Source organism: Amblyomma maculatum, unplaced genomic scaffold, assembly GCF_055883805.1.
Source record: "Amblyomma maculatum isolate TAMU_Amacu unplaced genomic scaffold, ASM5588380v1 scaffold_15, whole genome shotgun sequence".
Classification (NCBI taxonomy): Eukaryota; Metazoa; Arthropoda; class Arachnida; order Ixodida; family Ixodidae; genus Amblyomma; species Amblyomma maculatum.
This window is the reverse complement of record NW_028146740.1, coordinates 7,152,550-7,177,014: the sequence shown is the minus strand read 5'-3', so window position 1 is coordinate 7,177,014 and position 24,465 is coordinate 7,152,550. Positions and strand designations below refer to the sequence as shown.

The following is a 24,465-nucleotide window of genomic DNA, read 5'->3' as shown; positions in this document are numbered from 1 at the left end:
AAAATGGTAGATTGTAATCGTGCACGCAACGAGCCTTTGGAAGCCGTAAGAAATAGGCATGGAACAAAAGCCAGAAGGCGCCGGTCGCAAGCGTGCTGTCGGGACTTGATGCCGGAAAACGGTAGATTGTAACCGTGCACGCAACGAGCCTTTGGAAGCCGTAAGAAACAGGAGTGGAACAAAAGCCAGAAGGCGCCGGTCGCAAGCGTGCTGTTGGGACTTGAGTTAGGAGCGTTACGACACCGCGGGTTCAAATTACAGTGCGAACTGCATCCCGGATCACGATACACTGATGCTGCTGCGGCGTACTACTCTACGGCGGAGCCGATGCACTGTGTTGAGTGGTCGGTGCAAAGTCCGTTTTGTCAAGAAAGTCAAGAAGTTTCACCGCGGCCTCAGCGCGGAATGCGATGCCAGTACAGAGTTCGCGATTGTCGACATGAAAGCGTTAACCGTTAACAACTTTATTGCGCACACGAAGCGGAACCTGCGACGAGATCGCGAAGATGCGAGCGGTCAATCGCATGAGCGTCACAACGGAGCTTTTCAGGGCCACCCAACTGTTTGCCACAGGCCCCCTTGGCACGGGACCGCTAGTTCTCTCAAGAAACCATTTGCAGGGCTCAACATATTATCCTTGGAGCTGGACACCCTAGCCCCGCACTCTCGTCGGCTTTAAAAAAAAAAAAAGGTTAACCCATAACTTTATGATTTTTTTTCTTTTTACAATTTCCTCATGTACACATCTTCAAAATTTTTAGGAAATGTTCGTTGGATGGACTGTTTTGTTTTGCAGGGGGACAGATAGGGAACACTGAAATAAAATCTGCACTTGAGGATTCCTCCCAAAATTTTCTGCAGTCAGAGTCAAGACTTCAAATGCGATTTTCTTAACTTCATATTTTTTGGCAACATGACTAGCCTTACGGAACTTTTCATTACGTTCTTGTGGTACAATTTTAATACGTCTTACACCGTTACATTTAGGAAGAACTGAACTGTGGAGCTATGCTATTTTTATGTTGCTAGGTTGAACATATGAAATTTGGAGGAGAGTAATGTCAGCTAATTATATTTAAAAATTATGGGGCATCGGCATAATTGGACATTTTTATATGGTAACGCCCCTCAGTTATAATATAATTAGCATAGCTCCACATGTCAGGTCTTTGGCTACAGCTACATTTTAATCAGAGCCAAATAATATTGACGGAAAGTGTCTTAATCACCCATAAGAAATGACCTAATTAGGAATCAGCTATGTTTCCATAGATTTAGAACTAATTGAGATATAGTAAAACAAATTATATTTTTGAAAACAGCAGGAGGAAATACATGTACACGCCGAATTTCATTGTGATATCATCATCATCATCATCAGCCTGATTATACCCACTGCAGGGCGAAGGCCTCTCCCATATCTCTCCACTTAACCCTAATAATAAAACAATTTGTTTTAAGACCAGTGTCTCCCCTTAAGCCCCTGATCAGTTGAGCCGTTGAAAATCATCAGACCTGACTTAATTGCGCTAAAACTGAAGCCTAGAGTGCCCCCTTTGTCTCCGCAATACTTAACTAGAGTTTGCAGAGTTTGCAATTCTTCCAGACTCTCAGCTAGCAGCACAATATCATCTGCAGTAGGATGCTGAGTTGGGCATGTTGGTTGAAGTTCATTTTGTTTATTTATTTATTTATTTATTTATTCATAATACTTTACAGGGCCCAGAAGGGCAATGAGTAAGGGGGGCAAATAACAGCAAAATGTGGAAAAGAAACTAATTAATACAACATGAGATGCAAAAGATGGATGGGAAAACAGCGCAAAAGGACGAAGGGCAAAGTAACAAAGGACAAGCAGCCTCTTTCATTGTGCGATATCGCATAAGTCAAGATGTGTAAAATGTGCATGTTCAGTAGTTTACGAGCTTCCTCTGTTATGCAAGAAAGTGTATATTGGACAGACCGGCCGGTGTGTCGATGTTCGGCTCAGGGAACACCTCAGATCACTCTCTGAATCAACGTATTCCGATGTAAAAAAGCACTGCCAAGATTGCACCAAGGCCAATGACAAAGTGTGCAGACCACTAGTCGCGCAAACGCGCATTTTATTCCGTCATAAAGATAAGGTGACAAGGGAGTTAATGGACGCATACCACATTCGCAAAAGACAAGACGAATGCGTTAGCCAGCCATTGTTAATGATAGTCCAAAAAGAAATCGCTTTTCTTGACGACACTTGAAGTGATTGTGTGTTTTTTAAGATTTTACAGTTGTTCGTTTGGCGTATTTCTGTTTTTTGTCTCTTGTAGCATTTTTTTCCTGATACCGGTTGTTGGGGTCTTGCTTTTTTCCTATGATATGGCGTTCTAAGGTATGCTCTGGACATGTGCGCGGGGAAGGATAGGTCATGTGATGCTATATATACATGTTTTTGATTTCTGAATAAAAATGTAGTTCCGAGTCAGAGCTCGTCTGTGTGCCCTTGTTACTTTGTCCTTTTGCGCTGTTTTCCCATCTTGCCCAACTCAGCATCCTACTGCAGTACATTTGTAGTGCACAGAGCTCTTTTACGTGTTTCAACTGACTACCCCGGCGTACATCGCCACGCTGTATACAGTGTGTGTATGCAGAGCCAGAGTGGCCGCCTGGCATTTCAAGCGCGGCCTGTGTCCCTCAGATCTTCAGATTATGTGCGGACCCTTGCAGCCGTCACCAAGACATCGAGGCGAATTGGTTGCATCCTTCGTTCAGAGCTGTGGCGACAGGCACGATACTTGAAAAATTGCCTATGGGTAGTCTGCGGAAGTAGTCTGCGGAAGATATGGGACCGAGAATCGACATAGTAGGATCTACAAGAAATGGTGCACAACCTCACAACAGACTGCGGAATTCTTGTGGGCTTCCGCAATTCCACACTTCCAAGGAAAAAGAGGACAGACAAGCAAGCTGTAAGAGTGCAGCTTCTGGGCGACGTACGCCTTCCGCTGCAACATAGTAAGACATTGGAAAAAGGGCCTAAGTACACCCAGGAACCAGTTCTTTCACGTGTGGAAAGATTGACCCTATCCAGAAGTATATCCAGGAAAGTCAAAGAGGATATGCGGCCAAGGTTCCTGGAGGAAAGCATCAACGCCTTGGGTATGTCAACTGGAAGGCCAGAACGGAGGGAGGACTTGCGTGGATTAGTGGAGTTTTTTCACAGCAACAATCTGCGACTTGTTTTATCGGATAAGGAAGGTCATTTTGTAGTGATTCCTGAAGTGTTGTTCAATAAAAAAGCTTCGGCAGCCATCAAAAAGTGTTTTAAACGGGTTAATGTTGACCTTGTGGATGGAGCGTGCCGTTTCACTCCTAAATAATTTGTATCTAGACTCGTTAGCCACCTCGGTTAAAAAATCACAGGCATCGAAATTGGACTTATTTTTCTCGGCTAAAACCCACAAAATTGACGTTCCCCTAAGGGCTATCATTTCCGAAGGTGGCACGTGGCAGGTTTTGGTTTCGGGATTCCTACAGGTACCTTTCAGTATGAACGGTTAATGATCCTTTTGGTACCAAGAATACAGACACACTGGTGAAGTATCTGAATCAAGAGAGTCCAGGGGGGTGTTCTGGGTTCAGCATTGATATACAGGATCTCTATTATTCCCTTCCACACAAGGGCATGTTGAAAGCTGTATGCAAGTGCATAGATGAAGAGAACTATGAAGCAAGTTTTGTGGGTCAGTGCGGAATTTCTATGGCAGTATTTCTTGAGCTTTTGACTTTCTATCTGAAGTCAACGTATGTAGGTTGGCGAGGGGATGTCTATGTACAAAGAAAGGGCATATGTATTGGTTCTAAAGTAGCTCCGGCGCTCAGTAATATTTTCCTTGCTCATGTAGACAGTGAAATCAAAAAGAAGGTTGGAGATATGGTTATTCATATATCAAGATTTGTTGATGATTTTTAGTGTTGGTACCCAGAGACTGTTTAAATGCAAGAGTAAATGACATTCTAAAGGTGTTTCAAGAATGTGGCAAAGGATTGTTTTTCACATTTGAGTTACCGATTGAAAATGCTTTCCGATTTTTAAGTTTAAAGTTGACATTTAAGGAATGACATGTTTGCTGGATGTATTTGCCAAGATCCCGAAAACCAATTTTAAATTTCGCCTCTGTGCATTCTAAACTAGTGAAAAATGTCAAGCCTAACAAATTCGTGTCATCACTGCGTAGCAGATAGTGTGCACTTGCAAGTGCAAAGGTCAGAAGCCGCCGGTTATCCAAAAGTAGTGATTGCTGCAACTTGCGAAAAGTTGTTACGAGCCGTACGTGAACACTTCTCAAATGCAAGAATAAAAAGTAGAAAAAAAAATTGCAGTAATTCCGCATGTGCATCGATTTGCTCATAATCTGAAAAAGGTTGCGGGAAGGTTTGATGTGGACATTGTGTTTTCTGCGCCACGAAGGTGGGGGGGACTTTGCAGCATGATAAACAACCGGTGAGAGAATTTGACAAGAAACAGCTCTTTTCATTGTGCGATATCACATAAGTCAAGATGTGTAAAATGTGCATGTTCAGTAGTTTACGAGTTTCCTCTGTTATGCAAGAAAGTGTATATTGGACAGACTGGCCGGTGTGTCAATTTTCGGCTCAGGGAACACCTCAGATCACTCTCTGAATCAACGTATTTCAATCTAAAAAAGCACTGCCAAGATTGCACCAAGGCCAATGACAAAGTGTGCAGACCACTAGTCGCGCAAACGCGTTTTTTATTCCGTCATAAAGATAAGGCGACAAGGGAGTTAATGGACGCATACCACATTCGCAAAAGACAAGACGAATGCTTTAGCCAGCCATCGTTAATGATAGTCCAAAAAGAAATCGCTTTTCTTGACGACACTTGAAGTGATTGTGTGTTTTTAAAGATTTACAGTTGTTCTTTTGGCATTTTTCTGTTTTTTGTGTCTCTTGTTGCATTTTTTCCTGATACCGGTTGTTGGGGTTTTGCTTTTTTCCTATGATGTGGCGTTCTGAGGTATGCTCTGGACATGTGCGCGGGGAAGGATAGGTCATGTGATGCCGTACAGTCGAGTCCACTTATAACAATATTCAAGTGCCACAAAATTTTTATTGTTATAACCGATAATTGTTATAAACAGTTTGCACGAAAAAAGGCATAACAACTGCAGAGAGGGGTCACGGACGGCAAGTGACATTCGAGCTCCGCCGAGACATCATTTTGGTGGCCCCGAAAGGGGTCTTGTAAAAAATGCGAGAAGGTTGTCGCGACTGCACCTCAGCTTGAGAAATCCCGAAGTAACGCTGGGGTGAAGAGAGAGAGAAAGACGAAAGTTTTATTTAAAAGCAGAGGAGATAGGAGCATGCATGCCCCTGGGTGAAATCGCCGCAAGCATCTCACCATGTACATCTCACTGGCTTGCACGAAAAAACCCCATGTCCGTTAACCTTGCTTGCCTCACGCGAAGCGTGTCGACATCCTTCTCCATGGCATCTAGATACACCACGTAGTGCAGCGGAAGGTCTCTCTCAAAAACAAAGCCCCAGAGGGACTGAATCAACTGCAGGGCCTCTTGCGAGAACAACGTTTAGGCAGCCTGCCCTACCGCGTCGTCGTCGCTGTCGTCGCCGTCACTGTCGTCGTCAGACGCCTTGTCGACCGCGTTTGCGCCCACTGTCAAGCGAGGACTTTTCTTTGTCGAACTTCTCAGAGGAGCGGATGATCGTCAACACTGTCGGTTGCGATAGTGCGTACTCCTTCGCGATACTGCAGTTGTCGTACTGTGCGCTTTCTTTTCACCGGCAACGTTTTTCGATAATCAGCGGATAAATCAGCCATCTTACGTTTCGGCGGCGATTTAAACGAGATGAAGAAACTGTGGCCAGGAACGACTTCGACGCAATCAAGTTGCACAAACAACCAAATCCGTTTGCAGAACTGCGCAAAATGAGGGGCGAGCGGGTGAGAGCAGATCAGGATCAGCGCTGTTGGCGCGTTGGCGAAGCCCATTTGTGTTTCGGAGGGTGGCGCAGCAGAGCTATGGGTGCATCCATTTGTGTTCCGAGGAGTGGAAGGGCAGCGGGAGAAAGGTGCGCGGGCTTACAATGCAGAGAAGGCCAGAAAACAGGTTCTGTGGTATGAGCGCGCCGCGGAGAGGGTGCAGTAGCTGGAATTTTTCTTTTTTTTCTTTTCAGGGATTTCGCATTCAACTACCTTTTGGCACGAGAACTCTGGGGCGAGACTTCATTGGTATAACCGATAATGTGGTGAGGGGGCATTGTAGTAAGCGGGTTATTTTACCATAGAAAAGATACAAAAGTGGACGGTACAGCAGGTTTTCATTGTTGTAACTGATATATTGTTAAAACCGGTATCGTTATAAGTAAACTCGACTGTATATACGTTTTTAATTTCTGAATAAAAATGTAGTTGTGAGTTAGCGCTCGTCTGTGTGCCCTTGTTACTTTGTCCTTCGTCCTTTTGCGCGGTTTTCCCATCCAAAATGAACAATATCGTCTGCATACATAAACCGGGGAGGCACTGCTCTACCGCCTTTCCACCTAATCTATATGACAGGTTGAAACCTAGGTTACTGTCTTGTATCCTCCGTTCCAGGTTTATCATATAAAGCATGAACAGCATCGGTGATAGAGGACAGCCTTGTCTTAATCCTTTGCATACTTTGACATCTTCCGTACTTCTTATCTCTTCCCATGTAATTTCTGCTTTGTTATCCCGGTATATTTCCTGTAGGAACTCTGTTATCTCATAACCGATACCTTCTTTTAAGGGGAGATGCGGGTGAAAAAAACCGCGATTTTTGCTCAGAATGGAATTTTGCCTCCATGTGAAGCCGTTGCTTGATAAGCGACGACACCACTTCTTCGGTGGATGCCCCAATAAATCTTGCCAACGACAGAACACCAGTTTCTCAAAGCAGGTTGTATGTAGATGGGGATTTTGCATACCAAAACAGCACAACTCCGGATCGTTTCCTCGCGCCACCGAACCTTTGGCTTGCTCGGAAATGATAGCTGTTCCTGGAGTAAGAGAGAGTTCGTGTCATGCTCTTCGACCTTTTCCAGGGAGAGTATGACATACTGTATTTACTCGCATAATGCTCGCACTTTGTTTTGCGGAAAATTGATGCTAAGTTGGGGGGTGCAAAAATTATGCGAGGAAAATTTTCGAGCAAATGTTTTGGAGCGCTAAAAGCAAATTTAAATGGTGTGAATCGGGATTCTTAGGTCAGCTTCCTTGGACTGCCAGAAGATCAAATCAGTCGATATTGTCGACCATAAACCCTGACTGCTCATTGGAGGGTCAAATTCTAAAGTTAAAGCTCAGCTATTTTGGTCATCTGATGAGAAAAGAGGAGTCGCTGGAGAAAGATCTGATGTTGGGAAAGGTTGAGGGTCACCGGAGAAGGGTAGGCAGCGAACACGATGGTTAGATGGCATCCTCGAGGTGCTGCAGATGAAGTTATATGATAGTGAGAGACTGGAAAGCCTGGCGTGATATGGTCCATAGGGTCACGAAGAATCGGACACGACTCAACTGAACTGGACTGATTGTAAATATAACCAAAACATTACTTTCAAGCAGAACTTACCCTTGTTATAAAAGTGCAGGATCACCAAAAGCACAAATTGCTAAAGCACTTTATTTACTGCACGCAGCCTCATCATTACTTCGCCCATTCCATGGTATAATGCTCACAGCAGAACTTACAGTTCTATTCTCGATCAGAGACTTGATTCGAGTCCGTATCGACACTGCAATTGCTGTCTCCAGTAGCGCAATATGCAGAACTCGTTGACGCTGAAGTGCCTGCTGGCAGCTCGGTTGCTATGCTGTAGCCCGTACTCTAAAGCTTTCAGCTTAAAGGGACACTAAAGACAGCCAAAGATGGTATGAAAATCTAATAAACTACATTTGGTGACACTGTCGCCGCATATCCGGCAGCAAAAAATCGAATAATTGCTGAGATATTGCGATAAGAAGTTGAGGTTTTGTCTTGTTCCCGCCGGTCGAATTCAAACTGTGCCGTCCAACTACGTAGTTGGAGTTGAGTGACGCACACTATGACGTAAGCGGAGACTCCGTGATGGCCCGCGGCGTCGCATCCCTCAAGGGCCAACATGGCAACAGCGTACTTGCAATGACGGCCTCAGCCGAAATAAATAAATCGATGAAGAGAGTAATTCACCGAGCGATGGGCCCATAAAGGAAGAAAAAAAACAAAAAACATAGAGCGCTTGTAATGCACAATACTTTACATGTTTCTCAAGCTTTTGCGCTCCTTCTTGCACTGTGTATAAACAAACCGAGCCCTAGGTCATCGCAACGCTTCCTGCATGTTTACATACAAATAAGATTTAGTTACCAGCAAAACATTGTCCTCGCTGCTGCGCTTGTCAGTTTTTAAGCTTCGTCGCACTTTTTTTCTTCAAGATTTGTGCTACAGCTCCGTGTTCAGCGAAAATTACGTCCACGGTAGCAGAACATGACCGAAGTGCCGGCGCCACTACATTTGCCAGCGCTGCAAAATTCCACATGTTAAAATGGATCCAATGCACAATATAGTGCGCATAGGCATCCAGAACATTAGTTGCAAGACGTGAGAGCAGGCAGCATGCGCCGATGATCAAGAAGTTGTAATTTTTAGACCGGCAGCAGAAACACTTTATTGTAAATGGGGCCATGACATAAAAACTAAAAATATTTCCACGCTTCCTGTGGCGCTGCGTAGCCGAGCGGTTAGCGCCCAACGTTACGGAGCAAGCAGTAGCAAGCTCGAGTCTTACCGCTTCTGTCAGTTTTTTTTTTGTTTTTTTTTTTTTTTTACATATCGATTTCTTTTTTTTAACCTTTTGTAATGTATTTCTGGTGCTTCGTTATTTTTAGTTTTTTTTTTTTTTTACATATCGATTTCTTTTTTTTAACCTTTTGTAATGTATTTCTGGTGCTTCGTTATTTTTAGTTTTTACTTTTTACCCGAGGCCCTTTTTTTCGCCGGGCGACGAGCGCAATATATCGACGCTCTCCTTGGTATGAGCGGCAAGTATGCCCCTTTTGTTTACGACGCCTGCAAATAGCACGTTGAAGGTCTTGTTGACGCAGTATATGTTGGTCAGATGTGCCATGATTTAGTGAACAATTGAATGATAATGCGTTTTTCCTTCGGTACTTAGCATATGTATGCTTTTCGTGGCGTACGTAGCTGCAGTCAAGCGGTCAGGTCGCAGTCGTCAGGTCGCAGTCGAAGCGGCAACGGCGGTGATATGTTGGCGCAGAAGTGTGAACGAAGGAGTGTGTCGGCGGTAGTGGATTTCGCTCGCTCGTGCCTCCGAATGCTCAAATGGGAACCATCAAGGGGCATCTGCTGCTCCAAGCTCGTAATTCAGGCGCTGCAGGTTCAAACAAACTATCCGAGTGCGCACGAAATGCCTGAGCCGAAACATAACCAAAACTGAAGTGGGCGCCTGTGGCGCCTCCAAGTATATTTTTGTATTTGCCTTGCAACGTTTACGTTGTCTTTTCGCCGTCATTTACGTATAATAAAAGCGTGTTATCATGTTTGAGAAAAAACGTACTACCGCATTCAAACATGCAACGTAATTCACATTTGTCAGCCTCCGGGATCCCTAGCGCGTCACGTGATTTGTAGTTGCGAGCCTCGGCCGTTTGGCTGTGGTGGCGATACCTGTATTTCTGTGATTCTTCTTTACTACCTTATAACAGCTCTGTTTTCAGTAAGAGCGGTCTTTTTGTAATCAGGAACTAGCATTCTATCGATGCAAACCCACTTCCTTTCTCTCTTTAGTGTCCCTTTAAAAGCAGCTGTATAACTTGCGTACCGCCCCACAGCGATGCGGCACCAAGAACTGTAGACGGTGGAACGAAGGAACAATGACAACGAGACGCGGAAATACCTCGCTGCCGACTGCATCATGGAGGTAAAAAAAAACGACGAGCAAAATCGATGATGATATACCCAAACACGCTATCGCTGCCTGGTAGCGCGTGCACACAACGAGGTCAGCTAGGTTCAGTAGCGCTTCAAAGACGGCGCTTGTTACTATTAGCAGACGACTCTCGCGGTGGTAATATTGGTGGTGTGATGATTATGCGAGGAAGAAAAAATACCGATTTTTGATGCCCAATGTTGGGGGTGCGAGCATTATTCAAGTAAATACGGTATATAAAGAACATTTTCAGGGCACTGAATACAGTCAAACCCGGTTATAACGAACTGCGTAATTCAACGCAATTTGTTCGCTATATAAAGTATTTCGCTATAACCAAACCCGTTTATAACGAACTTCAGTACCAAATTCCTTATACACGATGTCCAGACAGCGCAGCGAAAACGCACTAACTAAAGAAAAACCGTGCCGCTCACCATGAATCTACAAAAGAAGTTTATTGCAGATAAATGCTCACTTATTTGCAGTAGGCAGTGATCTTCGCCTGAACACAGCATTTAACTCCATCAGCGAGAATCGCACTTTCCACACGCGACATCATTTCCACAAACTCCAGTCCGCTTCCCTGTATTCCGGAGCAGTATCGGCGCAGCAGATCGGTAGCAGCGAGGGCTTCGTGCAACGTCGGGCGAGGGCGATCGTCCTCCGGCGGCGGCTCCTCGGTCTCCTCGTTCGCACCAGATGCCAGCATGTCGGCAACAATTTCCGAGTCCAACGGGCTCGCTGTCACGGCTACGTTGTCGTCAACAGTGAGAAAATCCTCCAGGGCAACTACTTCGGGCACATCGTCCGGAACATCAGCGAGTTCTTCCCACAGCGTGGCAACATCGCTGTCATCTTGCACAGTGCGCGCTTCACTAGCAGCTTCTGCATCCTCTCGACATAGTCCAGCATGGTGGAAGCAGTTGCGGATTGTGGATTGCGTCACGTCTTGCCAGGCACGGTTAATCATTTCTATTGCGGCCAGCAAATTAATCTTGAGCTCGTCGTTAACCCGCAATTTCACCAACAGCCGCTCAACGACGCGTTTCCTGTAGCCCAGCTTGAAAGCGCGGATGATCCCCTGATTGAGGGGCTGCAAAACCGCTGTTGCGTTCGGTGGCAGGAAACAAAGCTCGATGTTCTTGAGCGTGACGCCGCAGTGGTGCGCAGAACAGTTATCGAGGAGGAGGCAAATCTTTCGCCCGCTCGTTGCAAGTTCCTCGTCCCAGCCACGCAGCCACGCTTCGAACAACGTTCTGGTCATCCAGGCCTTAGAATTTGAGTTGTATGTGACTGGGAGTGAAGTGCATCCTCGCAGGCACATAGGAGACTTGAACTTGCCTATGACAAGCGGCCGCAGCTTTGATGAACCGTCCATGTTTGTCGTGAGAAGAACGGTGACTCGGGCCTTATTTAATTTGCCGCCATGGCACTTCTCATTCTTTAGCGCCAAGGTTCTGCTCGGCAGCAGTTGCCAAAACAAGGCAGTCTCGTCGGTGTTAAAAATATTGCACGGTTCGTATCTCTCCGTGACAACACGCCACACGTCTTGCACCCACTTTTCAGCACTCTCAGCGTCCACTGCTTGGCTTTCACCTGCAACCACCTTCCTGGTGATGGAGTAGCGGTCTTTAAATCGTTGGAGCCAACCACTGCCCGCTGTAAACCCCTCGACGTCCAGGACGAAGGCAAAATCTTTTGCCTTCTGTTGTAGCATGGGGCCAGAGACCGGCAGATTTCGCGCGCGAACGTCCAAGAACCATTGGTACAGCGCTTTCTCTACTTGGTCGTAAGCCGGCTTGCTGTGGCGAAAGCCGTCACCATTTGGTCGTTCCTGTGCATTGCCTCTGATGGCCGACTGGTTTTTCAAAATGGTGCTTAACGTGCTCCGCGGAATCTTGAAATGCGCGGCAACGTCAGACTTTTTTTCGCCGCGGCCAACGCGGCGAATTATCTCCAGCTTGTCGGAAAGCGGTAGGGCACGCCGCTGCTTCGTCGTCATCTTGCAGGATGTAGCGCCGGAATGCAAGCCAGCAGCAACGTAGGCACGTCCGGAATCGTGAGGATAGCAGCAGCACGACTTGCAAACGCGAACAAAGAAAGCTCCGAGGATGCGGGAAAGTTCGCCACTGATGCGTTCGTTGTTCGGAGGCTGCCTTCCCTTCGCCCAAACTTGAAACCAGTTCTGGCCGGTGTTGCTTCTTTCTCGAAGCGCAATAGGTCCGGAGCTGCTCGAACGTCTTTGATCACATGGTAGGCAGCTGCCGAATAGGAGCGCTGCAAAGAGAGGCTGGCCGATGGCGCGGATTTTAAAGGCTACTCACGCTACTCCGGGCGACGGCCGCGCATACGTACAGGAGGGTCCCTCGTGGAAGCTGCTGTAGAGAGCCCCTCCTGCGTTTTACGGAAGCGTGGCATCGGCGCAGAAGCAGCAGAAGCACCCTAGTGGGCGCGTGATGACATATGCGCTGTGTGAGACCTTGTGGAACGGAGCCGTCGCCAATCCCCCCCCATCTGACAACGGCATGCGCTAGAAGTATTGCGGCCCGGCAGCGTGGGCTGCCCGGAGAGAACTCGGAGCCGGCACAAAGGCCCGCCCGTTGGCGGGTGTTTGGTGACCGATCGCGCGCGCTGAGTTCGCTATATCCGATGTGTAGTTCGTTATAAAAAATACATTTTATATGCATAATGCTAGCGGAAATTCGAGTGTTCGATATAAAACATAATTCGCTCTATCCGAGTTCGTTATATTCGGGTTTGACTGTACTCCAATGCCATACATACCTGAAGAATTGTTAAGTTCAATTTCTTCATAATGGCTTCTGTCTTTTTGGCCTGCTGCCTAAGCACAGAAAGCTCTGCCTGCAGCTCATCTCCCTCTCTTTTTAAGTGTGCTGACTTGCTTCATCAGTTTCATCTTGTGTTTGTAAATGTTGGCCTAGTTTGCACTCCATGCACTACTGTATTTTTTTGCAGTGGAAGTTGGCTTAGGGGCAATGTCGTGGGAGGAGTCCAACTTCCTGCGCTCAAGTGATGTGCCTTTTGTGGGGCCCTCCAGAGAGACACTTTGAAGATCTCTGACTTGAGGGCTGTTAGCATTGTAGTGGGCATCAAAGAGGCTGCTGGAACATCTGCCGTAGTAAGACAGTTCCCAGCTCGAGAGCCATATTTGCATCCAGGCTGAAGCATGAACGTTACTTGCATCTTTAGCTTTCGAGCGCAATTAGTGAAAGAAAAGAAAATTATTTGTTGTTGGATTATTAAATCCTGCTGAATTGAACAAGATTTTTTTATAGAGGAAAGTTGATAAATATAGAACTGCCTTTGCACCTCTCCCTGTGGGCGAAGCTGGTTTTGCAGCTTTACACTTCACAGTACGCCTCTCCTTTTTTGTCTCCTGCTGAAGGTGTATGTGGGGTAGAGGGGGAAAACCGACAGCACAGCATCAGGCTTCAACCTAAGGGGGGATACGGGTCTTAATATTGTTACGGTGAAATAGCAAAGGGGTGTTTATTTACAGTGATATGGCAGTGGGACAAGGTGAAGCCTACTAGCCCCCAGGCACCAACGCTTTCTCCTCTTCTCCCAGACCAGCACAATCCTTCCTCGTCGTCAGTGACGTGACATTTCCCCCCCTACTCAGCCTAAGCCCTCTGGGCGTGTTCGTGAGTCGTGCGAGGCTGACACGGCTTCAAGCGGGCAACGTGACATAGTTCGGTTTTGGCAGACCAACCACCCGATGCTGTCAGGCGGGCTATTGCATAAGTTAAATCACTGATGCATTTGACAACCACATATGGGCCGTCATAGTGGGCCAAGAGTTTTTGACGTAGGCCATGGCGCCGAATTGGACGCCACAGCCAGACTAAATCACCTACAGAGTATGTGACCCGCCAGTGACTGGCATCGTATCGAACTTTAGAACGTTCTTGTGAAGCACCAGACCGTAACCGGGCGATTCTCCTAGCTTCTTCGGCGAGACAGAGGGTCTCAGCCAAGCAGGGGTCTTCACGGCTTGTGAAGGGCAGGATAGTATCCAGGGAGTAGCGTGGCGGTCTGGCATAGAGTAGGAAAAATGGACTGTACCTAGTCATCTCATGCGTGACGGTGTTAAACGCATATGTGATGAAGGGCAGTATGGTGTCCCAGTTCTTATGTCCTGCGTCCACATACATCGCTAGCATGTTGATAAGCGTTAGGTTGACGCTCTCAGTCAAGCCATTTGTCTGGGGATGGTAGGGCGTCGAGTGTCGGAAAGTTACGGCGCATAAACGCATGAGCTCTTCAACAACATCAGCAGTGAATTGTCGGCCCCGATCAGTGATGACAATTCGTCGTGGCCCGTGTCGTAAGATGACTGAGTGCAGCAAGGAAAGCGACACCTGATACGCCGTAGCAGATGTAAGAGCGGCGGTTTCACAGTAACGTGTGAGATAGTCCGCGCAGATTACAATCCAGCGATTTCCATCCTCGGACTTCGGAAGCGGACCTACGAGGTCAATGCCTACTTGATCAAACGGAGCTGTCGGGGTCTTCACAGGGTGCAGCAAGCCAGATGGAGTTGCAGTTGGAAGTTGGTGACGTTGACATTGCTTGCAACTGGCAACGTATTGTTCAATCGTCGAGCGCAATCTGGGCCAGTAAAATCTTTCTTGAGCATGGTGGAGTGTTCGAACCGATCCCAAATGCCCAGAAGTTGGATCATCATGCATAACACGCAATACGTCCGTGTACAGCGTCTTGGGAACTACGAGTAGGTATCGCTGGCTGACAGACGAATAACTCTTTTTCCATAGGAGGCCATCACGCACACAAAAACGGCTTGTAGGTACGCTGGCATAATCATCACCATCATCATCAGCCTGATTATGCCCACTGCAGGGTGAAGGCCTCTCCCATATTTCTCCACTTAACCCGGTTCTGTGCTAGCTGCATCCACTTGACCCCTGCGAACTTCATCTCATCCGCCCACCTAACTTTCTGCCGCCCCCTGCTACGCTTTCCTTCCCTTGGAACCCAGTTTGTTACCCTCAGCGACCATCGGTTATCCTCTCTTCGCACTACATGTCCTGCCCATGTCCATTTCTTCTTCTTAATTTCTACTAGAATGTCGGTAACTTGAGTTATTTCTCTGACCCACTCTGCACGCTTTCTATCTCTTAATGTTACCCCTACTATTTTTCGTTCCATAGCCCTCTGGGTTGTCCTCAACTTAAGTAGTACTCTCTTGGTTAGCCTCCACGTTTCAGCCCCATAGGTGAGTACCGGCAAGATGCAACTGTTGTATACTTTCCTCTTGAGTGATACCGGTAAGCTGCTAGTCATAATCTGCAAGTGCTTGCCAAATGCTCTCCATCCCAATCTTATTCTTCTTGTTATTTCTTTTTCATGGTCCGGATCTGCGGTTAGTACCTGTCCTAAGTAGACATATTCGCCTACTACTTCCAGTGTTTCGCTACCTAATGTAAACTGCTGTTCCTTCCCGAGGCTGTTGAACATTACCTTAGTCTTCTGCATATTGATTTTCAAGCCTACCTTTCTACTTTTCCTGTCTAGGTCATCAATCATTATTTGCAGTTCATCCCCCGAGTTGCTTAGCAAGGCAATGTCATCAGCAAATCGCAGATTACTGAGGTATTCTCCATCTACCTTTATCCCTAACTGCTCCCATTCCAAGTCTCTGAATACTTCCTCTAAGCAAGCTGTGAATAGTACTGGGGAGATTGTGTCTCCTTGCCTAACACCTTTATTTATGGGAATTTTGTTGCTTTCTTTATGCAGAACTATGGTTGCTGTGCAGCCACTATATATATCTTCCAGCACTTTCACGTACGGCTCGTCTACCCCCTGATTTCGCAATGCCTGCATCACCGCCGAGGTTTCAACTGAATCAAATGCTTTTTCGTAATCAATGAATGCTGTGTATAAGGGCTGGTTATATTCCGCGCATTTTTCTATCACCTGATTGATGGTATGGATATCATCGATAGTAGAGTACCGTTTCCGAAACCCTGCTTGATCCTTTGCTTGATTGCAGTCTAAGGTTGTCCTGATTCTATTAGTGATTACCTTAGTAAATACCTTATACGTAACAGACAGTAAGCTGATTGGTCTAATTTTTAAGGTCCTTAGAGTCCCCTTTCTTGTGAATGAGGATAATGTTTGCATTCTTCCATGCTTCCGGTACCGTCGATGACACCAGGCACTGCGTATACAGGGTGGCCAGTTTTTCTAGTACGATATCCCCCCCGTCCTTCAGCAAATCTGTAGTTATCTGATCCTCTCCAGCTGATTTCCCCCTTTTCATAGTTTCTAGTGCTTTCTTGACCTCGTCCTTCGTCACTGGTGGAACGTCTGACTGTTTTTCCCTACCGCCAATCTCATTACGGTCCTGACTACTTTGGCTACTGTAGAGATCTGTATAGAACTCCTCGGCTACTTTGGCTATCTTTTCCATATTAGTGATGACATTGCCCGCCTTGTCCCTTATCGCATGCATCTGGTTTTTGCCTATGCCCAATTTCTTCTTTACCGCTTTAAGGCTTCCCCCGTTCTTTACAGCATGCTCAATTTTCTCCATGTTATGCTTCCTTATATTGGCCACCTTGCGCTTATTGATTAGCTTTGATATCTCGGCCAATTCGATCCGGTCTGTTGGATTGGAAGCCTTCATACTCTGGCGTTTCTTAATCAAATCTTTCGTCTCCTTAGACAGCTTACCAGTATCCTCTCTAACTATCGTACCGCCTACTTCTACCGCGCACTCAGTAATGATATCTCTGAAATTATTGTTCCTTGCCTCTAGGGTAATGTCGCCATCCTCAGTTAGAGCTGAATACCTATTCTGTAGCGAGATCCTGAACTCTTCTGCCGACCCCCCACCGCTAATTGGTTGATGGGTTTCTTTCTTACTAATCTGTTGTGCTCCTTCTTCAGATTTAGGCTAATTCGGGACCTTACCATCCTGTGGTCACTGCATCGCACTTTCCCGATTACCTCTACATCTTGCATAATGGCGGGGGTTGAACACATTATGAAGTTGATTTCATTTTTAGTCTCTCCGTTAGGACTTTTCCATGTCCATTTCCGGTTCTTCTGTTTGCTGAAGAAGGTGTTCATGATTCGTAAGTTAATGCGCTCTGCAAACTCCACTAGTAACTCCCCCTTGCTATTCCTAGAACCAATGCCATAGTCACCTACTGCCTTGTCTCCTGCCTGTTTTTTCCCTACCTTGGCATTGAAGTCGCCCATTAGAACAGTATATTGCGTCTTTACTTTTCGCATTGCCGATTCTACATCTTCATAGAAGGTTTCAACTGCCTGGTCATCATAACTACATGTAGGTGCATAGGCCTGTGCAACCTTCAGTTTATACCGCTTATTAGGTCTAATTGCTATGCCTGCAACCCTCTCATTAATACTATAGGATTCATCTATATTACCCGCTATATACTTATTGACACGGAAACCTACTCCTAGTTGTCGCCTCTCTGGTAAATCTCGATAACACAGTACATGCCCATCCTTCAGTACAGTATATGCCTCATTCGGCCTCCTAACCTCACTAAGCCCTATGACATCCCATTTCATGCCCTCTAGTTCCTCTAACAGCACTGCTAAACTAGCTTCACTAGCTAGGGTTCTAGCATTAAAGGGACACTAAAGAGAGAAAGGAAGTGGGTTTGCATCGATAGAATGCCAGTTCCTGATTACAAAAAGACCACTCTTACTGAAAACAGAGCTGTTATAAGGTAGTAAAGAAGAATAACAGAAATACAGGTATCGTCACCACAGCCAAACGGCCGAGGCTCGCAACTACAAATCACGTGACGCGCTAGGGATCCCGGAGGCTGACAAATGCGAATTACGTTGTATGTTTGAATGCGGTAGTACGTTTTTTCTCAAACATGATAACACGCTTTTATCATACGTAAACGACGGCGAAAAGACAACGTAAACGTTGCAAGGCAATTACAAAAATATACTTGGAGGCGCCACAGGTGCCCACTTCAGTTTTGGTTATGTTTCGGCTCAGGCATTTCGTGCACACTCGGATAGTTTGTTTGAACCTGCAGCGCCTGAATTACGAGCTTGGAGCAGCAGATGCGCCTTGATGGTTCCCATTTGAGCATTCAGAGGCACGAGCGAGCGAAATCCGCTACCGCCGACACACTCCTTCGTTCACACTTCTGCGCCAACATATCGCCGCCGTTGCCGCTTCGACTGCGACCTGACCGCTTGACTGCAGCTACGTACGCCACGAAAAGCATACATATGCTAAGTACCGAAGGAAAAACGCATTATCATTCAATTGTTCACTAAATCATGGCACATCTGACCAACATATACTGCGTCAAAAAGACCTTCAACGTGCTATTTGCAGGCGTCGTAAACAAAAGGGGCATACTTGCCGCTCATACCAAGGAGATCGTCGATATATTGCGCTCGTCGCCCGGCGACAAATGGTGCCTCGGGTAAAAAGTAAAAACTAAAAATAACGAAGCACCAGAAATAGATTACAAAAGATTAAAAAAAATCGATTTGTAAAAAAAAAAAAAATGCCAGAAGAGGTGAGACTCGAACTCGCTACTGCTTGCTCCGTAACGTTCGCCGCTAACCGCTCGGCTACGCCGCGCCACGATAACCTTGGAAATATTTCTAGTTTTTATGTCATAGCCCCATTTACAATAAAGTGTTTCTGCTGCCGGTGTAAAAATTACAACTTCTTGATCATCGGCGCATGTTGCCTGCTCTCACGTCTTGCAACTAATGTTCTGGATGCCTATGCGCACTATATTGTGCACTGGATCCATTTTAACATGTGGAATTTCGCAGCGCTGGCAAATGTAGTGGCGCCGGCACTTCGGTCATGTTCTGCTACCGTGAACGTAATTTTCGCTGAACACGGAGCTGTAGCACAAACCTTGAAGAAAAAAAGTGCGACGAAGCTTCAAAACTGACAAGCGCAGCAGCAAGGACACTATTTTGCTGATAACTAAATCTTATTTGTATGTAAACATGTCAGGAAGCGTTGCGATGACCGAGGGCTCGGTTTGTTTATACACAGTGCAAGAAGGAGCGCAAAAGCTTGAGAAACATGTAAAATATTGTGCATTACAAGCGCTCTGTTTTTTTTTTTTCTTCCTTTATGGGCCCATCGCTCGGTAAATTGCTCTCTTCATCATTTTATTTATTTCGGCTGAGGCCGTCATTGCGAGTACGCTGTTGCCAAGTTGGCCCTTGAGGGATGCGACGCCGCGGGCCGCGCCGGCTCGCTAGCTATCACGGATTCTCCGCTTACGTCATAGTGTGCGTCACTCAACTCCAACTACGTAGTTGGAGGCCACAGTTTGAATTCGACCGGCGGGAACAAGAAAAAACCTCTACTTCTTATCGCAATATCTCAGAAATTATTCGATTTTTTGCTGCCGGATATGCGGCGACAGTGTCACCAAATGTAGTTTATTAGATTTTCATACCATCTTTAGCTGTCTTTAGTGTCCCTTTAAACGTTGCCAGGGTCAGTTTCCAATGGCGGCCTGTCCAGCGGAGCCAGGCTTTTTTAGCACCCCCTGCTGCATCACAGGTCTGACCGCCGCCGTGGTCAGTTGTTCCGCAGCCGCTGGTGACTGAGGGCCGGGGTTTTATGGAGCTTTAGGAGGTTGTGGCCAATTACTGCACCAGGGTGGCCAACTCCTGTTCTGGTGAGGGAGTGCGTTGCCGGAGGTGTTCACTGGCATCAGGTCGCACCCAAAACCTGTGTTGCAATTCCATCGACACGCGGATTTAAAAAATTTTTTTTTTCATCCGGTGGAGAATTGCGCAGCACTGGGTTTTGAACCCCGGTCCTCCTGCATGCGAGGCGGATGTTCTACCGCTACGCCACCGGTACGCCACACTGGCTTGGGTGGTGGCAAAGAGAGGCTGCAGACTGCTATCATTTTGCTGTCCCGTTTTGAAAAAATTTGTGTCGGGGAACGCTGGCTCGAGGGTCGATATATAATTGTCGAAATCGTCGCTGTCAGGTCCAGTCGTGGCCATTGGCATCCTTGAAAGACAATCTGCGTCTGCATGACACCTCCTGCTTTTGTACACCACAATAAAGTCATATTCCTGTAACCGGAGGGCCCAGCGTGCGAGGCGACCACATGGGTCTCGAAGGTTCCGCAGCCAACAGAGTGAATGATGGTCAGTTACGATAGTAAACGACCGTCCGTACAAATATGAACGGAAACACTGCACAGCGAAAACTACAGCCAGGCATTCCTGTTCGGTGACTGTGTAGTTTCGCTCCGGCTTGCTCAGGGTACGACTTGCGTACGCGATAATATGCTCTCATTCATCGTGCCGTTGGACCCTGCACCCCGCATCTTACCTTGCACCTCCACCAAGTTGTTACGGTGAAATAGCAAAGGGGTGTTTATTTACAGTGATAAGGCAGTGGGACAAGGTGAAGCCTACTAGCCCCCAGGCACCAACGCTTTCTCCTCTTCTTCTCCCAGACCAGCACAATCCTTCCTCGTCGTCAGTGGCGTGACAATATTGGTTTTGTTATTTATTACCCAAATTTTATGAAACCTCACAGAATTGTGCAGTTTTTTCTATTGATTTCAAATATGCAAACATTTCTCTTCTAGGGCAATTAGTTCTAAAGGTATTAGAGAATTATTGCTACTGTCTGCTCAAGTAATAAGGTATAAAATGCTAATCAGAAATAAATTTTAATATACAGATAGATGCTATAAAGTGTAAGGAATTCAATAATGGAAGCAGTTTTAAAATTGAGCTAATAATAGAGATTTAGCAGCCCACTGAACTTTGCATGGCAACTGTGTAAGGATTTCAAGATAAGATATAAGAGTTTTACAAGTGAAAATAAAAAACGTGTTTCCAACATTGCACTTCCTACACTTTAAAGTATCTACCTGTATATAAAAAATTAATTTCTAATGACCATTTTTTCCCCTATTGTTTGAGCAGACAATAGCAATAATTCTCTAATACCTCTAGAACTAATTGCCATAGAAGAGAAATGTTTGCATATTTGAAATCAGCAGAAAAAACTGAAAAATTTTGCGAGATTTTCATCAAATTTGGGCAGTAACTAACAAAGTTAGAGGTCAGTTCCATTTTTGATATGTTAAAACTTGGCACCGACTGGATGGTGCTGGTGTTTTGTTTGTCGTGTTCCGCCTTTGTAATCTGTACCCTGTATCGCTCCTATCTTGGTCCTGACCGGACTGATAGTATCACTAATAAATAAATAAATAAAATAAATAATACCAATGTTAGTGATACATACCGATACAGTGAAGTGTAAGCTGCACACTTTACTGCGGTCATTTGGAGTCTATAGACTTTTTTCAGGGCCTGCGAATTTTCCTCATTCTTATGAGAGCACGAAAACAGAGAGCTTGGACACAAGCTCTGAGGGAGCACACCTCTCAAGTATGAAATTTTTCAATTCAGAATAAAACAAGCTGAGGGTAAACATATATGACACAAGAAGGATCCATTTAATGGGTCGTGTGCCAAGAGCCAATATTTCAACTCTATTTTTAGCTTTCACAGCCATGCGAATGTATCAGTGATTGCTTACCTTCTGCTTGTCGAGAGATTCTTTTCAGCCACTGGTTCCGCAGTTCCGTGATTGGAAACTTGTGGAAGGATATTCCTTTCGCAGTGCCTCCACTTGATTTGCACAGCGGAACGCTGCAATATACAATTGTGGGCGATGGTGCATTGGTGCCCCACGAAAGCAAAATGCTGCTCCCACTAATAAAATTTACGACTTGTAGGCTGCGACACAAGAAAAATAGCCGAAAGCACGGTGTAAAGGCGCACACGAACACACGAGGAATTAGCACTACAGCAACCGCAAAGGGTCATTTATCATCTTATGCCAATTCATTCATACCTCGCACTATCATTGAATGGAATAACTTGCCATCGCACATCGCTACAGAAACTAACATAAAAAATTCCAAGAGCTACTTCGCTGTGACGGAAATGTGTAGAATATTTTGCTATTGTTTTTCTTTCCTCTTTTGATGCTATGCCTAATATTTAATGTTTCTTATTGTAATTGTTGTTGATAATTGCATCGTGTTTTTTACAATTGTATCATCCCCCCTATGTAATACCCTCCTTGGAGGGCCTTTAGGGGTAACCTGAATAAGTAAACACGAAAACACGCGACCGACGCAGCGTGGGCTGGGGGTAAGTTGTGGCGCCTCGGAGGGCAGCGGCGCTCGGGCCAACTAAACAAGCGACAAAAAATCGGGGGCCATGGTGGTGGCGCCGGTGAATAGGTCGCAAAGTTATAAAGCCGGTCGTGTCCAAAGTGCGCCAGATTGCAAGTTTTTGTGCCTCGAGAATTGAGCAAAATGCCACTGGCATCACTAACAAAGCGACCACCAGGCTAAAGAGCGGCCAGGAGAAGACAGCTTTTCAGTTACCTTAGGGGTATTGAAACACCAACAACAGTTGCGAGGAATCAAAGAAAGGGCTGGGCAACTGGAAATTGCTGTATAGGAGGCTGAGTATATTAAAGTACTGGTTTCACTTGATTATGGCAGTGTCTGGACCGCTGCCTCTCAAATAATATTGGTGTATCTTTTGTGTTTTATTGTGCTGTTTGCGCTTTCTTTTTGGGCCCTCTGCTATAGACTGCATATTGTTACGTCAATGACGCTGCGCCGCACGGTGTTGCGCATGTGAAAGAGAAGGACAAAGTGGACGGTTGCACATGTGAAAAAGGACAAAATGGTGGTGCGTAGACTCGTTTGGGGAGAAGCTTAACTGAGGCTGTGCTTGAGACTTACTGTATGTAGCTTTCATGCATTCCCCGTATATTCTGTAAATATTAAACCCATTTCCGTGTAAGAGTATTATTTTGTTTGAATTTCTCCCAAGTTTTCAAGCTCCCCCTCCATGCTGTGATTTTGCAGGTAGAGTAAAATAGCAGTTTTTTCATCATAATTTAATAGCAGTGTGGGGAAGCTGTGATTTGGTGTGTTGCAGCAGCCTCCTCCCTGGAGGAGCAGCTGCGTCTCTCCCAGCAGGAGGAGCGCACCCTCCGCTCGGAGCTGACCCTGGCCCGCTCGCTGCTGGCCACCTGTGAGGCCCGCCTGGGGCAATGTCGCCAGCGCTTGTGCCAGCTGGAGCCCGAGCTGCTCGAGCGGCGCCTGGCCGAGCAGGGACAGCTGCTGGCCGAGCGCCACCAGCTGCTGGCGCAGCTGAGTGAGGAGCTGCGACAGGCCAACCTGGAGGCCCTCTCCCTGGCCGACGACCACAAGCACTGGCTCGAGGGTTTGTTCGCCATCTTGTCATGGACCTAATTATGGTTTTATACTCCTGTTACACGCTCATTTTCAAAGGCGATTGAGTCGATAGCCTTCGAGATTTTCAGTCGTGATCGAACTCGGAGTTGTGCCGCTGTTACGGCAAAACTCGAAGGCTGTTGAAATAGTTCTAGTGTTTGGCGGCAAACTTTTGTGGCGCCACTATCGCTGTTTTCGGTTTTGCTTAAAGAACTAAAATCTCCCTATAAATGCAAAATAAAATATAGCTGTCACCTTTTTTAGAAACTGCAGGCGTTTAGTTGTTATTCAAGGACAACTGTTCCTTTTTTTTTTGAAACGCGTTGACGTTCATCCGGCTGTGCTTTTGATTGTGTTTGCTTTTCTCGGTGGCGCAGGTTGCAGTTGTAGAGAGTACATAAATAATGCGTCCTAAAAAAGGGCAATGCTATTTTAAAATTATTACAGATATTAATATTTTACCGCGTAAATTGAAGATATAAAATAATAACGCTTTTTCACGTTTTTGTATCGTAAACGCGCTGTTCACGTGTGTGCGTGATGCTCCTCTGGTCAACGCTAGCAACCTTGCGCGACGTTCGAAGGCCTTTAAGATCTCGATAGAGTTCCGAGCTGCTCCGCTGACTCGATAGACTATCGACTGAATGGTCATTGAAAATGCCCGTGTGGCAGTTCGAGTCGATAGACAATCAATTCGAGGGCCTTCGAATTGCCCGTGTGACAGTGGTATTAGATTTACTTTTTGTACACTCGAAACCTCCTATTGCTCCGGGGGAAGCGAAAATATTTGCTGTTGCGAGAATTTCTTTGTGGCAAGAACGAGACAGAAATGACAAAACGGCCTGTGAATCGAAAATTTACTTCCAAAGGTGGGTTAGCTCGCTTTGCCGGGCCTTGCCTTGGAGCAGTTTCAGTGCTCAAAGGCATCAGAACATCTCATGTGTTTGCCTTCTCTTCTTGTGCCGCTCCTTGGTCTTCAGTGTCATCGCACACGCTGCTGATGATAGACTTGTCGGTCATCTTTTTGTGGTCAATTACATTGTCATCCACTCATGAGGTCATCTGGGTTGTCAACAGCACGAAGTGCACTCCGTGCGCTGGCATCATTGTTAAGTGCGGCTTCATGCAAATCTTCATCTGGAATCTGAATCTGCACATGTATGCCTGC

The 24,465-nt window shown here is 46.1% G+C and overlaps 1 protein-coding gene across 5 annotated transcripts in view; it reads left to right on the top strand.

The window, feature by feature from the left end:
- The window catches only part of RASSF8 (ras association domain-containing protein 8), a 122,109-nt gene that overhangs the window by 49,461 nt on the left and 48,183 nt on the right, over positions 1-24,465 (top strand). For 4 of the 5 annotated variants that reach the window (XM_084586170.1, XM_084586167.1, XM_084586168.1 and 1 more), the window contains one exon: positions 22,999-23,286. In XM_084586170.1, coding sequence (XP_084442296.1) covers positions 22,999-23,286 — 288 coding nt within the window. The remainder of the gene's footprint in view (positions 1-22,998; positions 23,287-24,465) is intronic. The other variant, XM_084586171.1, reaches the window with a different exon arrangement.